The sequence below is a fragment of the Saccostrea echinata genome, unplaced genomic scaffold (genome assembly GCF_033153115.1).
Source record: "Saccostrea echinata isolate AGI-Se365-2 ecotype Australia unplaced genomic scaffold, CSIRO_AGI_Sech_v1 ptg000005l, whole genome shotgun sequence".
Classification (NCBI taxonomy): domain Eukaryota; kingdom Metazoa; phylum Mollusca; class Bivalvia; order Ostreida; family Ostreidae; genus Saccostrea; species Saccostrea echinata.
In genome coordinates this window covers 6,579,439-6,594,843 of record NW_026889754.1, presented here as the reverse complement: position 1 = coordinate 6,594,843, position 15,405 = coordinate 6,579,439, and the positions used below count along the sequence as shown (strand labels likewise).

The following is a 15,405-nucleotide window of genomic DNA, read 5'->3' as shown; positions in this document are numbered from 1 at the left end:
CTCCATCAATTGAATCAAGAAAAAAAAAACTACAACTTTTGAGGAAACATTAGAAAACGAAAGTGGTGATAACGAGCATGAAATTACACAAGCAAGCAATGGATATGTAACGTCAATCAAAATATAGCCAACATACAAAGAGAAATTCGATTTGCTTGTGTTTTATTCAAACATTGAGGCGAAAATAAGAGAATTTATAGTCTCTCATTCACCAGACAGGAAAGGGTTAAAATGGTATCTTGTCACAAGAGTAGAATTTATCCGAGAAAAGGAAGGTCAGATTGAAAAAGCCATGCCACATTTTCGCAGCACCACATACCACCATTTGTCCACAGAGGACTTTAATATGCATAATCTCCACGAGGCTTACCAAAAAATGTTTACTTCGAAAGAGGAATTTATAATGAAAGGCTCCGACTGGATATTATCGAAAATAATTTATTTAGAATTGTGTTATGTCGTATATTCCCCCCTGAAAGGTGGAAATTACATTAAAGAGCCTGAGGAGTTAAGGAAGAGCAGATCCTTAGTGAACATAAAAAATAAGGATCAGAAGTGTTTCCTGTATTCTGTTTTAGCAAAACTTTACCCCGTAAAGCACAATCCTTCTAGACTGAATCATTATCTTCCGCACTTAAGTAAACATGGGAGGTATTCAATATCCAGTCCGTTTAACGCAAATAACGAAGTTTGAAAATCAAAACGATGTATCCATAAACGTCTTTGGATATGAAGATAAAGGAAATCTTCCCAATGCGAATAACAAAATCCAAAAGAAAATCACATATTGATTTGCTTTATTTAAAGAACAAGGAAACATTTCACTACTGTTTAATAAAAAATTTAAACCGATTTCTCTACAGGACAGAAGGGGGTAGAGGTCGTCATGCGCATTATTATTGCCCATATTGTTTGCATGGTTTTCTGGATAAAAGGAATTTAGATAAGCACACTGACTTTTGTATGTCTCTTGGGGAGCAAAAAATAGAAATGCCAATACCAGGTGAAATTGATGTTTTGGAATTCAGCGAAATTCCTAAGCAACTTAAGGTGCCTTTCATTATTTATGCTGATTTTGAAACTTATGTTCGACCAATTCAAACATGTGATCTAGATCCAAGTTCCTCACACACTATCAGTCTATCTGAATTTGATCCTTGTGGATTTGCATTTCAAATTGTATCAACAGACAAAAGGTATTCTAAATCCCCTGTCATCTATCGCGGAGAAAATGTTGAAACATTTTTATCCGAATTACTCAAAGAAGAGAGAGCAATTATGGATAAATTACATCAAGTAGAGCCCATGAAAATTACTCAAGAGACGGAAGTCCTCTTTGATGAAGCTACACATTGTCATCTTTGTGGACTAGAATTTCAAAATAGATATGACAAAGTAAGAAACCATGACCATATCACTGGTGAAATTTTTGGTATTGCACATAAAAATTGAAATTTACAGTTCAAACAAGTTGAATTTATACCAGTCGTTCTGCATAATTTACGAGGATTTGATGGTCATCTAATAATGCAGAAGCTGGGTAAATTTAAAAGCGAACGTTTGAATGTCATCGCTAACACGAATGAACTTTACGTGTCATTTACAGTCTCACACCTAAGATTTATCGATTCTTTCCAATTTATTTCAACCTCATTGGACACATTAGTGATGAATCTCAAATCGTGTGGTGAGCATAATTTCCAACAGTTTAACAATCATTTTAAATCCTCTTATCAAAGAAAACTTTTACTGCGAAAAGGCGTTTACCCTTATTCATTTATCACCGATTCATCGAAATTTTTGACTGATCAGTTACCTCCAAAATCCGAATTCTTCAAAACAATAAACAATTGTCACATTTCAGATAAAGACTATGAACATGCTCAGCAAGTATGGAAAGATATGAATATAAAAACAATGGGAGAGTACCATGATTTATATTTGGTATGTGATGTGTTGCTCTTAGCAGACGTATTTGAACGATTCAGAAGCGTGTCTTTGAAGAGTTTCGAGTTAGATCCAGCGCAGTATTATACACTAGCCGGTATGTGCTGGAGTGCATGCCTAAAAATGACTAATGTTCAACTGGAATTGATAACTGACTTAGAACAATATCAAATGATAGAGAAAGGTGTGCGTGGAGGTGTGTCAATGATGACCATGCGTCATGCAGAGGCTAACAATCCATATATTGAGAAAAGCTACGATCCTGATCAGGCAAATGTATATCTTGGCTATTTCGATATGAATAATTTGTATGGTGGTGCAATGGTTGAACCATTACCTGTTGGAGATTTCAGATGGTTATGTAGGGAAGAGATTTCAAAACTTGATACGCCCGCGTGGCGCAGTGGTTAGAGCGTCTGCTCTAGAGTCGCGTAGTAAGGAGTTGATCCTTACGTCGCGGGTTCGAATCCCACTGTGGGACGTGGAGACCGGTCCTTCGGATGAGACCGTATAAACCGAGGTCCCGTGTCGCAGTAGGTGCTGGCACGAAAAAGATCCCTCACTGCTCAATGGCCGTAAGTGCCGAGTATAGGACAAAATTTGCAGCTCTCCACCGGCAAATGGTGGCGTCTCCATATGAGTGAAAAATTCTCGAGAGGGACGTTAAACAACATACAATCAATCAATCAAAACTTGATATTATGAACATAAAGAAAGATGCAAACACAGGGTACATTCTAGAGGTGACACTTGATTATCCAAATCATTTGCATGATCTTCATAATGATCTCCCATTAGCGCCAGAGTCATTATCTATTAAAATAAACGATCTATCGCCATACTGCCGTAAGCTATTTGAGAAACTTCATGCAAAGAAAGCTACTGGAGAGATATCGAAGAAGTTAGTGCCTACACTTAGAACAAAGACAAAGTATCTCGTTCATTAAAGGAATCTACAATTCTATATTAATAACAGATTGGTGCTCAGAGAAATACATCGAGTCATAAGCTTTACGCAATCTGCATGGCTGAAACCCTACATCGATTACAACACCAGAAAGAGACGGGAGGCTCAGAATGACTTTGATGTTTCTCTTCACAAAGCCTACAACAACATAGTGTTTGGGTAAGTTGACTTCATTAGAGTTGTGACATAAATTATTAGATTATTTATATTAAAAAACATATCACTGTATGTCTTTTAATATTTCAGAAAAACCATGGAGAATATTTGAAATAGAATGAATTTCAATTTAGAGCATACGAAAAAAAGACTACAGAAACTCGTCAGCAAACCTAGTTTCGAGATGTTCACCATCTTTAATTCACATCTTGTCGGAGTGAAAAACAAGAAAGTAAAATTGTTACTAAATAAACCCATTTATATTGGTATGACAATATTAGACCTCTCCAAATTATTCATGTATCAGTTCCATTACGGATTCATTAAGAAACAATACCGAGAGAATGCCAAATTGCTGATGACTGATACCGATTCACTGTTTTACAGGTAAATCAAGCTTTATTATTTAATTTTATCTGAATACCAAAATGTTGAAGTGAAAATTCACTTCAATGACATTTATTCTGCAGGTTCGAAGTCGATGATCTGTACAAAGAAATAAACCAACACATTGACGCTTTCGATACTTCAAGAGAGCACTTCTTATTCAATGAGAAAAACAAAAAGGTGGTTGGAAAAATGAAAAATGAAACTGGGGGTGAGTTTTTTCTTTATCTCTCAATTGCAATATGAATTTGTTTCAGCAATATAAAAATATGTTTTGCATTTTATATTCAACAGGAGTTCCTATCATAGGATTTGTGGGTTTAAGACCAAAGATGTATTCATTTACTATCAACGATGGTAAAGAAAGCGAAGTGAAAAAGGCCAAAGGGATCTCTAAATCCGTGGTCTCCAGAAACCTTGTTTATCAGAATTATGTGGACTGTCTATACAAGCGCGAACTGGAAAGACATACTATGAACTCTATACGAAGTGAAAACCATGACTTGTATCTAAAAGCCATCAATAAAATTTCTTTGTCTCCATTTGATGATAAACGATACTGGTTGGCACCATATGGTGTTGAAGGTTACTCCTATGGACATTAAAAAATCGCAATAATGTTCCAACAATAAATATTTTGTATGTATTCATTTAGTGCTCAAAGTAATTGAATGAAAAGAAATACACTTGTACTCATACATGATTTAATTTCCAAATAAATATCTTTCTAAAAAAATAATCTTTTAATATTTTAACACTCCAAAAGGCTCTGTAAAATTTGTTTAAATAATTTCTTCTTAAAATTAAATAAATTGTGGATTTTCTATAAAGTTTTACAAAGAAAAAAAGAAGATATTTCATTAAATTCAAAAATATTTAAGTGTCCATATACAATCTTGGTTAATTCAATATACAATATGGTTATTTTTCCACCACCGTAGCAGAACAACTGTCCTAAGGGTCATGAGGAGTTTTGAAATTTTTTAGGAGACATCTTTTCTGATCGTAACCATTCATATGGTAAGAATTTCGTCCTCGTCTGTATCATTATCCTTTAAAATGACTCTCCGCGCGGCAGCTTTGGCCCTCTTCAGTGGAGGTAAACGATTCTATTAAATTAATGAAAAGCATTGTAATTTTCTGCAAAGCACAATTATATACGGTACTTGTAAAGAATATGTATCTAAGTTTCATTTCCTTTTAACTAAATATAATACAATAATATGAATATTAACTTAAATTAACGTTATTAATGTTTATATTAAACCCCCCCCCCTTTTAACTTTGCGTCAACTAAGGATGATACTAACCAAAGGTGGACTTGGAGGTGCCGATAAATTCCTCGTAAGGTCAATAGCGGCTTTCAGCTCTTCCGACATATTAAGAATAGCCATCAGTACGTCCTCTGGTAGGGAAACCTGTTTCCCTCTGTTATTGTCTAGCAAAATGCATTTTTTAGTCTTTAGTTTTACTGCATTCTAGAATCTTTAATTTATCGAAATTATAAAGGTGCAAAAATATGCAAAACGACAATAAAAGCATACCTTGGAGATGTATGTAAACTCTTCTACGGAAATATGAGAATTGCATTCCATAGTGTCCCCTTCTATAATTATCGTTTCCTCTAATATTGAACATTGGTGTTTCACCATCACCACTGATCTCACTATCGAAGCGGATTTCAGAAGTCATATCAGACTGGTGATCTTTTTAATATCTTATGAAAGATATGTGATTCGTCGTTTCTTTTTTCTCATTTATATAGTCCACCATTCAATTACGGCATTTATTGTATTAAAAAATCATGACTATAGATCAGATTTTCCACCCCACAAGTAATCAATCAATCAATCAAAAGAGAGAGAAAGAGAGAACATCTTTTGTCTATTGGCGTTAATGAATTTTCAAAATCTATATTTATTGTTTTTTTAATCACGATTTTCCTATGCATATGTTAAATTATTATACATTTATTCAAAACCATACGTACATTTAAAAAAAATCATGACTATAGATCAGACTTCCCACCCCACAAGTAATCCATCAACAACAACAAAAGAGAGAACATCTTTTGTCTATTGACGTAAATGAACTTTCAAATTCTTTATTTATTGGTTTTTTATCACGATTTCCTTATATATGTAAAATTATTATACATATTTACAAAACTATACTCGCTTTTCCTCCTCCCACCCCACAAGTAATCCATCAACAACAAAAAAAAGAGAGAACATCTTTTGTCTATTGACGTAAATGAACTTTCAAAATCTTTATTTATTGGTTTTTTATCACGATTTTCTTATATATGTAAAATTATTATACATATATACAAAACCATACTCGCTTTTCCTCCTTTATATCTAAGCTTCATGACTCGAAATCATCCCAACATAAAGTAATCCATCAAATAAGAAGAAAACATCTTTTGTCTAGCGAAGTTACCGATATTTTAATATCTTTATTTAGTGATAAATTATGGTTCTCCATATATTTCTTAATTATTATTATATCAGTGCACTGAAAGACGGGCGGACAGAAATCCCTAATTAGGATAAATGAAGATAATAAATTTTTAAATGTGTCAGCAATCAGTGATATAAAGTATGACGAACTTTCATTTTACAAACTATATGAAAATATGGCTGACTATCAGGAGTGTGAGGAATTTCAAATTTGTCCGTATGATAAATCGCATGTTATACAGACAAAGAGGTTCTCCTACCACCTTCTAAAGTGTGGGAAAAATAGAAATATTTCGAAAAAATTCACAGCATGTGAGTATGATTATACTCACAAATTTACGAAGTGAGGGGAAAAATATTTGCACAAGCTGTGCAGATAAGTTAGATTCTGAAAAGTTGCAACAAAATGATTGCAAAAAAGGAAACACTTCTCTACCTAAGTATGAAGTGAAAATAGAGGGAGAGAACTGGGATGAAGAGCTTGAACCTTTTATTGGAAAGAAATATTGTGCCCCGATTCCAGAAATAAAAGTATCAATAAAAGGGTAAGTGATTTATATATATATATATATATATAATACAGATTTTTTTTAATGCTAATTGTGTCGGGATCGGTATTACCAAAATTGCATTCTGCAAGAACGCCATTATGAATTCGAAGCGGTAAAAGATGAGCATGAGGCAGTTGTTATTCAGCTTATTGTTATTTGTTTGGTTTGATGGTGTCCAGGGACACTATTTCTATGATGTTTGTACCAATGCGATTTGCAACTGGATGGGAGAGGGTCTGTACAAGGGGTGTATGGCAGATGATGTTCACGTTATTCGTTTTACTCATTTTGAGGAGAGTGGCGTCATGGACCTGCGTTGTACTTCAATTAGAGTTTTATACGTTGATGAAACGCCTCTGACATGTGACAACAAATTTTATTTGTCGCAAAGCAAAATTACAGTCTACTTAAATAGTGTTGCATGTGTAAGTATCCCCCCTCCCACCAATTACTATGTTGTTTAATGTGTACTGTATGTGTACCTGGAGTGCTATGCCATGATATAAAAAAAAAAATTAAAAAAAAAAACATTGAGACAGTAGTTAAATCGGGAGTATATTCGCAAGCATTTCCTGTTAATATGAATGAATTATATGTATTTATGGTGTTGATATATATCTCAAGCTCTACCTGTTACCTCCTACGAATTACTATGTTGTTTAGTGTGACAATTATATATGTAATCTGCTCGCACATACTCAGTCTAGACTGTGTTTTCACATGATTCTTTATATGTTAGTTGCATTTCCAAAACAGAGTCCAAGAAGTATAAATTTTTAAGGAAAGGCCCTCGCATACATTTTAAGAGATAACATGATTATTGTTGTTTATTTGAACTCATTGCAAGAACTATAACTTGGTCACCTATATGTTTTTTTCCCACCATCATCACAAGGAATTTGTTAGTCTATAGAGCTCGCTATCAGACAATTTAATACTTCTTACAGGAAATAACAACTGAGGTCTCCATGGAAACAGTGGTGAAAACACCCTTTGATACATTAGTTAATTCTGAGGTATATTTTTTAACATTTTTTCCTGTTTAATTGAAATTGATTTACTGTGTTTATGACATTAATATATATTGATTCAAGAATCTTTCAAGCTATTCATTATCTGTTACAGAAAATTAAAACTGAAGCAACATCCACTTCCAAGACTCGACATACCATGGCATCTCCCAGTACCAGTACCATAGATAAATCTTTGGTAGTATATTTTCAAATATTTTTCTTGTATATTGTAGCTTGATGAAAGTAATATGCATCAGTGAAAGATTGTGTAGTATTTGTCTTGGTTTTAATCCCCCCCATATGAATTATATGCTAACATGTATCTCAAGTATGTTTAATAAAATATTCTAGCATCAGTAATGAGCATGAAAAAACCATCCTGACATATGAAGCCATGAAAATTGCCCCCCCCCCCCCTTAAGTGGTGTTTGATTGATCTGCATTTTGTAGTTAGTGGGTTGTCATACTAAGCATATTTGCATTTTTAGCCTTCATCTTTCCCCACGGAGACAACTGACACAGTGAGTAACGGCATGCAACCTACTGTGAGAGAGGAACTTAATGAGGTAAATTTTACTACCCCCCCCCCCCTTTAAGTGGTGTTTGATTGATCTGCATTTTGTAGTTAGTGGGTTGTCATACTAAGCATATTTGCATTTTTAGCCTTCATCTTTCCCCACGGAGACAACTGACACAGTGAGTAACGGCATACAACCTACTGAGAGAGAGGAACTTATGAGGTAAATTTTACTACAACTGATAGCAGAACTTGTCATAAAACAGTGACATTTCATCCTGTCTTTTTGTTTCAATGGAAGTTTTTTTCCCCTTACATTTTTTTAGGATACTGGCAGTAGTGGAACCACACTTACCATTCTCATAAGTAAATATTCATGAATTAAATAGTAACATTTCTGAGTTTAAATTTTAATGTTTTACCTAACAAATTTATACAGTAATTTAAATGCATTCCTGTCTATTTTCTTCAAAATCAAAATTTCTAGTTACTTGTTCATATTTTCTTAGTTTACTTTATTTCTTGACTTTCAGTTATTTCTATTTGCCTCTCAAGCCTGTCATTAACCAGTTGCTTGTGTACCGTGTTGTGTTTAATTAAACGACGCTTTGTAAATAAACGACTGCTGAGAGACCATCAGGCTGACATTGAAAATGACATTCAACATGAAAATGCTGATTTGTAAACTTACATGAAGTATTTGTTATTGGAGGATTATTCTTGAAAAAATTTATCTTTTTTTTTTAGGTTTAACAGGATTACTTACATATCTATGCAATCAAGTGATGAGCATTCACAGAAAAATAGTAGAAATATATGACATTATGAAACAAATTTATAATTATGTAAAATATTTTGTCAAAAATTTATTTCATTTATTAAAAGAAAACAAGAAAGTAAATGTAGAAAGAACAGAAATTAACTTAGCACAAGAACCTAACAGGAAAGTGTTGCCGCAAAGACTTAGGAAAAAGCCCGAGAAATATGGAAACTGGATTTACTATAATTAGCATGATAAACAAATTTATAGTCTTCATTCTTGCAACTATTCTAAATTGTCTGTCTGTGTTGTACAGATAATTATATAACACCTCTAATTTGAAGTGAAAATCCATTATCAAAATTCAGTAACTTTGATACAGAAGTTTAAAAGATATAGCTTTAAAATTACACAATCATTTAATCACTCTTCTTATCTATTGTTTTTCTCTTTCGGCTGGTATAATAGCTTCTTTGATTTTCATTGTAATTTGCATCATATATTGGTTATGTCAGTATAAAAGAAGGCAACACAGCTTAAATGCAGACAATATTGAAGATTTAACTACATTTAGATTGCGAAATCGCTTATTTGGTTTGAGGAAGATGAAAGTGAAATAGAGTTAATGTCTCAATTACAAATTTAGAGTCGCACTTACTTGTACACTGATACTCTGTATAAGTTTTTTAATAGTCTGTTTATATTGTATTTACAAACATAATATTGACACTTTTAGTTTGTGTTATTATGCAGTTAAATAACACATATTTCTACCTCTGACAAAATGATATAAACCTCATTGAAAGACAAAATGATATAACCTCACTGAAAATATTTTACAATTTTTAAAATTTAGAGTCGCACTTACTTGTACACTGATACTCTGTATAAGTTTTTTAATAGCCTGTTTATATTGTATTTACAAACATAATATTGATGCTTTTAGTTTGTGTTATTATGAAGTTAAATGACAAATATTTCTACCTCTGACAAAATTATATAAACCTCATTGAAAATATTTTACCATTTGTAGATAAACTGTGCTGCTATGTCTGGCAATGTTTAAAATCATTTCACAATGGGTTTTTTTTTGTCCAAGATGGCTTTTTGTTTAAAGTAATTTTTACAGTGACATCTTTTTTACTTGACAAGGATGGCTTTTTGATGATGTATATATTTTTATATTTGCATGTCTTTGATGTGAATATTGTTTTTTGTTTTTTACATCTTTTACATTTTTACATTACAAAAGATATAACCCAAACAATATGCATAAAAATTGTTTTGTATATTTCAGGGATTTTGATGGTTTATATTTTTTAAAGGGTGCAATCAATATTCCATTGATGTATATTTTGATTGTTAATGATTCTGTTTTAGTTTTTGTTGTTGTTGTTTTTTATTTTTATTTTTTTGTTCTTGATATGTTTAAAGCTAAAAATGAAAAAGTATAAAACTCATTATTCATTTTTTGTAAATGCTTTAATTATTGTTGATTTGTTTTAAACTTCACCAATAATTTTCCTCAATATTTCAATCCTTTATGTACACTGTAATTTTAATGATTGATTTGTTTTGTTTTGTTTTTATACTGTTGATGTTCAATAAATGATTAAGAACATTTACCTTTTAACTTTTTTTGCATGTAGATGAGATTTAAAGTGAGGCCTTCTGTTAATTAAATACTTAGAAGGAGTCTGCTACATCTTTGTAATTTGTGGAATCATTGAGCTATAACAAATAATTTTGCATTTATTACTTTGAAAGCGTCAGTACTCCATGAATTTATAGAATGAATACTTGTCCTGTATATTGTAAGCATTTGAGGCTTTTGACTGATTTATGTATTTCCTAATATAGTAGAAACCAGTTGTGCTTTCTGGAGCATTAACATATGAGAGGAACTTTCTAAGCCTTCAGTTGATTTTATGGTAAAGATCCTGATAAAACTTCTGGTTCATATACATATTGGGAAGTACTTCTTCTTAAGCTTTTTGTTGGTTATAAAGAACAAGCCTTTTAGCTTATTTACATATTATAAATAAGTCAGATCTTGAGCCTTCTATAAGAGTATATAGCAAAAAGAGTTGAGCAGATTTCTCAAAGCCTTTATTATTCTGTGCCTTTTAACTCATTTACATATTTTGTATAAACTGTATAAAGAACTGGGTGGAGCTTAAGTGTGTCTGGTAAGTAAACTAAGAAGGTTCAAGATCTGCTTATTTATAATAAATATGTAAATGATCTAAAAGCCTTGGTGGAGCTACGTAGTTTGAGCCTTTAGCTCATCTACATAATTAATAGAATTATATAGCAAATGTGGTGTGGCTTAATGTGTTTTACAATCAGCATACTTCTACTACTATTAGGCCCCGCCTCTTTATTGTAGCCTTAACTGCTGCGTGTAAATTACAGCAATATCTATATGAAATTAAAAGATTTCTCTGGTAGATATTGTAATCTGCTAAATTCTGAAATTACAACAAAACGCTCTAAAACGAATTTTGATTTAAGTTATGTTTAAAAGTGCTTGGACACAGATTTGAAGTTAATATATTCTTAAATTTTCTGTATAATTTCATGACTTATAAGTTTCTATAGCATTTAATGCTAAAATATAATAAAAATCTTATTTCATCTCGAAGTTATTGAAACTTCAAAGGACTATATTCGGTAATAACCAATATTTGCCCCCAAAATCAAACTTTGACGGAGAAATATATAATTATGTTCTGAAACAGGGGAATATCTGCAGACTTCAAAGCACTGAATATTTTCATAAGCCATGACGCCATATGTTAGATATGACGTCAGAAAGATGACGTAAATTCTAAATTTCAATGATTTATACAGAAAAAGTGTATATTACGTCGATAATTTGAGTAAAAGTCATCGAGCGCAGGTCTGCTCCAACTCAATATTTTGATATAATGTGTAGAATGATAATATCAATGAAATATGTAATTATTGTTCTTGAGCAGGCCTGCGCTCTATAAATTCTATATTAAAAATTGAATAAATTTTGTCCATTTTTTCCTTTTTCTGAAAAATAACACAAAATCCGAATAGTTTGTGACGTCATAGAAACAAAAGTTGCCAATAATCTACTTCGAAACTCTAATATTTTTTGTTAATTTAGATTTCTCACACAATATACACAATTCAGCACATTTCAAGAAATTTTCAAAATATGACTTTTGTGGGGGCAAAAATGTGCATATACCGCATATAGTTCTTTCAGGACGCGTTTGACTGACACATCCTTGCACTTTCACAAATTTTAATTTTATTCTTAATACTGAAGAAAAGTGGCAATTTTGTTGTGTATTAATGAAAAATATTAAAACTATAATCCAGAAAATTCAGAGTAGAAATGTTCGAAAGGAAAACCCACTCACAGTATTGTCAGTCCGTGCTCAGTGGTGTGTGCAGACTTTAACAATTGAACACACTCGGTGAATCGTAAACATTAACAATAACAGAGCTCGTGCCCTGTTTACAAAAACAGTTTACGTTTCACGGATGTATTCAATTTGTTAAACTCTGTATACAACACTGAGCACGGACTGACGATGTGAGGGGGTTTGCTTTTGCACATTTCTACTCTGAATTTTCTGGATTATAGATGTAATGTTTTTCATTAATACACAACAAAATCGCTTCTTTTCTTAAATATTAAGGATAAAGGTAAAATTTGTGAAAGTGCAAGGACGTGTTAATCAAACGCGTCCAAGAATTCGTAGTTCCAATAATTTCCAGATAAAATAAGTTTTTAATTATATTTTCGTGTGAAATACTATTGCAATATGTAAGTCGTGATATTATACAGAAAAATTGAGAAAATATTAACTTCAAATCTGTATCTAAGCACCTTTAAAGAATAAAAGTTAATAAGTTGTATCCATTTGTTGCACATGTGTCATTTTTGCTCAAATTTATGTTTCGAGGCATATTTCAGTTATGAGTAGAAAATTTTAAAGCATTAATTTATCATTAGCAATCTTATATATTATTTAGTTTTGATAACCTTGATTATCTAAATAATTTAAAGGAGGAGGGTGTAAATGTTCCAGATGCAGCCGAAGAGAAGCAGCTTTGAAACAATTGGAACAGAAAATCTCATTCTTTCACAAAGGGAAGTCTGAAATGAATCCTCTTATGAAGATCATTAACAAAAGTTGCCTGACAAGCAAAATAAGTCATCAGACGTTTTTATTGAGGGGGTTAATGCATACAGTAGCTATGTTTCTATAGTATTCTTTATATCGGCAAAATCATTGGGGCACGACCCTCCGTTTCCTACGGCTTTGCTTTACTAACACAAAGAATGAGAGCATCAGAATGATGAATACACACATTACGACAGAGAGATAGGTAGCAATTTCTGGGAGGGAGGGGGCACGGAACAGCCACACATTTTCAGTTAGGAAGCACTATTAACCACCTAGACTGATTGCTAACTATATGTAATCGAAATTTTACTGTACGATAAATTTTTATGCATATATAAACTGAACATTCACTCGTTCCATGAAATATTCCTGTGCGTGCTAAGTATATTAATTCTGAACTTGGACTCGGTTAACAAAAATATGTCCTCCAAAATCTTATTCGCATCATTTCTCTATGCAGTGAGGTAAGAGGAACATTTTCTATTTAAAGGCCCGTAGGAAGCAATTTCACTTTGAGGGGGCACAACAATACATTTTCAGTTGGGGGGCACTTTCAATTGCCAAAATTCCTTGACAAGCAAAAAAAAAAAAGAAGAAAAAAAAAGGGTCATCAGACGTTATTAGTGAGGGGGCACAAGCATGTAGTAGCTATGTTTTCTATAGTATTCTATATATCGGCAAAATTATTGGGGGGGGGGGGGCACGGCCCCCCCAATTCTTACGGCCATGTTTAAGAAAGGCACTTGAAGTTTAACCGTCAGGTATCTTCAGGCATGACACTCTACTTGAAAAATCGTTGTGTCTTAATGAAGAGTTTGACTTGTGAAATTTGACTTAATGATGTGACTCTCGATAGTCACTTTGGATTTATTTATTTAGTTAAAAAATTAACCGAAAAGTTAAAGGGCAATGCAAAGAAACGTACACTGCATCATGTTTCAATGTGTTTCTTGATTTCTATCCTTTTTAGTGTAACCGATAGTATATAATTATCTACGCCTTACCTTCTTTGTCGAGGGCGATTGTCAACAAAAGTAAAAGAATCGTTCATGTAAAAAGTCCTGAGAAATAGAATAAAATTTTCAATTTTAAATTGCAATATATCATTACACAGAATAAGACTTCCGTACATCTGATAAATTCTAATACTTTAAAATATGAAACATTAGTGAAAATTTAAAATGTATGGATTACTTGTTCAATTTTGTATCAAATTGCCTTTTCTGAGTATTTTTTTTCCGGAGTTATTTACAAGTATACAGAACTGCCTCAAAAGTATTCGCCTAAAAAACAAAATGGCGGATTTCTCATTTAAGTATCAAATAAAAAAAAGAAGATTTTTTATGTTAAATTTCATCGATTGTTGACTAATTTAGAGTTATCTCCCGTATACTGATCACATGACCAATGTCCTAACCTGATGACGTATCAATGTCTGATAAATTTATCCATTGGTGTTTTCCAACATGGCATGCAAGTCGAAAGAAATATGTAATGATGTTAAACAACTGGCCTGGGGGCCATAAAACGTAGACGAGCTCACTTTTGATCTTGGTCTCAATTTTCCACTATTAATTCCTTTGGTAAAAGTGAGACTGAGATCAAAAGTGAGCTCGTCTGAGTTTTATGGCCCCGAGGCCTGGTTGCTGATTTAAAACGCGGGGCACAGAAACTGAGAAGTTGTTAAATTTATCGGAGTCGTCAATTCGTTCCATATGGAAAAAGTTTATTACCACGGGAAACGTTTAAATTTTGCTTCGAACCGGCAGACTACCAAAAGGTACGAAACAGGCAAAGAGTAGACAAGCGACTGGTAAGAAGGAACCGCGAGAGACCATTGTGGGATATTTCTACCTATATTAATAGTTATACAGGAGGTGCAGAAATGTCCATCATAAGACTGTACAAAGAATTTTATACAGGAACAAGAATTTCAGGTGAATTGCGAGAAAGAAACTGGTTGTAAGGGAAGTAAACAAAAGAAAGCGACTTCCATGGTGTCTGGGGAAGAGAAAATAGACAGTGCATAATGAATGGAAGCAGGTAATATTTAGTGATAAATCACAGATTATGATAGGACAGAATAATCGTGTTTATGTGTGGCGCTCTTCTAATGAGGCTTACCTTCCGGAGTGCATGTGTCCTCCAGCTCAGAAGCGAGTGTCAATAATGATATGGGGTTGTGTTATCTGGTATGGCATTGGGACTTTATGCAAAGCTGATGGAAATATTAATGCTGTAAGGTACCAAGAAATTCTGGAAAACCATGTAGGGCTAAATAACCCTTGCATCCAGGTCCTGTAAAAGGACCCTGTCCCAATTGAAAATGGACTCATTTTCCCCCAAAATTAAGACAAAAATTCCCATATGGTAAGCATATTAAATTTTTCAGTGATTTTATATTTAATAAAATATGGTTTAAAAAGATGTGAATAGGTTTTTGTTTATTTGTTTGTTGTTTAACGTCCCTCTA

At 32.8% G+C, this 15,405-nt stretch overlaps 1 protein-coding gene across 1 annotated transcript; it reads left to right on the top strand.

Moving 5' to 3' along the window:
* The first annotated feature begins 3,226 nt into the window (after positions 1-3,226).
* LOC133180019 (uncharacterized) lies at positions 3,227-4,062 on the top strand. Its single transcript, XM_061314640.1, has 3 exons — positions 3,227-3,457; positions 3,541-3,668; positions 3,752-4,062. Exons 1-3 carry the CDS (start codon positions 3,255-3,257, stop codon positions 4,060-4,062), a joined length of 642 nt encoding a protein of 213 aa, XP_061170624.1. The 5' UTR covers positions 3,227-3,254.
* Positions 4,063-15,405: the final 11,343 nt, after the last annotated feature.

Excerpts from the sequence above, each read along its gene's own strand:
- LOC133180019 (XM_061314640.1), top strand. The coding sequence starts at position 3,255 with ATGTTCACCATCTTTAATTCACATCTTGTCGGAGTGAAAAACAAGAAA. Across the intron at positions 3,458-3,540 it reads ACCGATTCACTGTTTTACAG|GTTCGAAGTCGATGATCTGT; the intron begins GTAAATCAAGCT and ends TTTATTCTGCAG. Across the intron at positions 3,669-3,751 it reads AATGAAAAATGAAACTGGGG|GAGTTCCTATCATAGGATTT; the intron begins GTGAGTTTTTTC and ends TATATTCAACAG.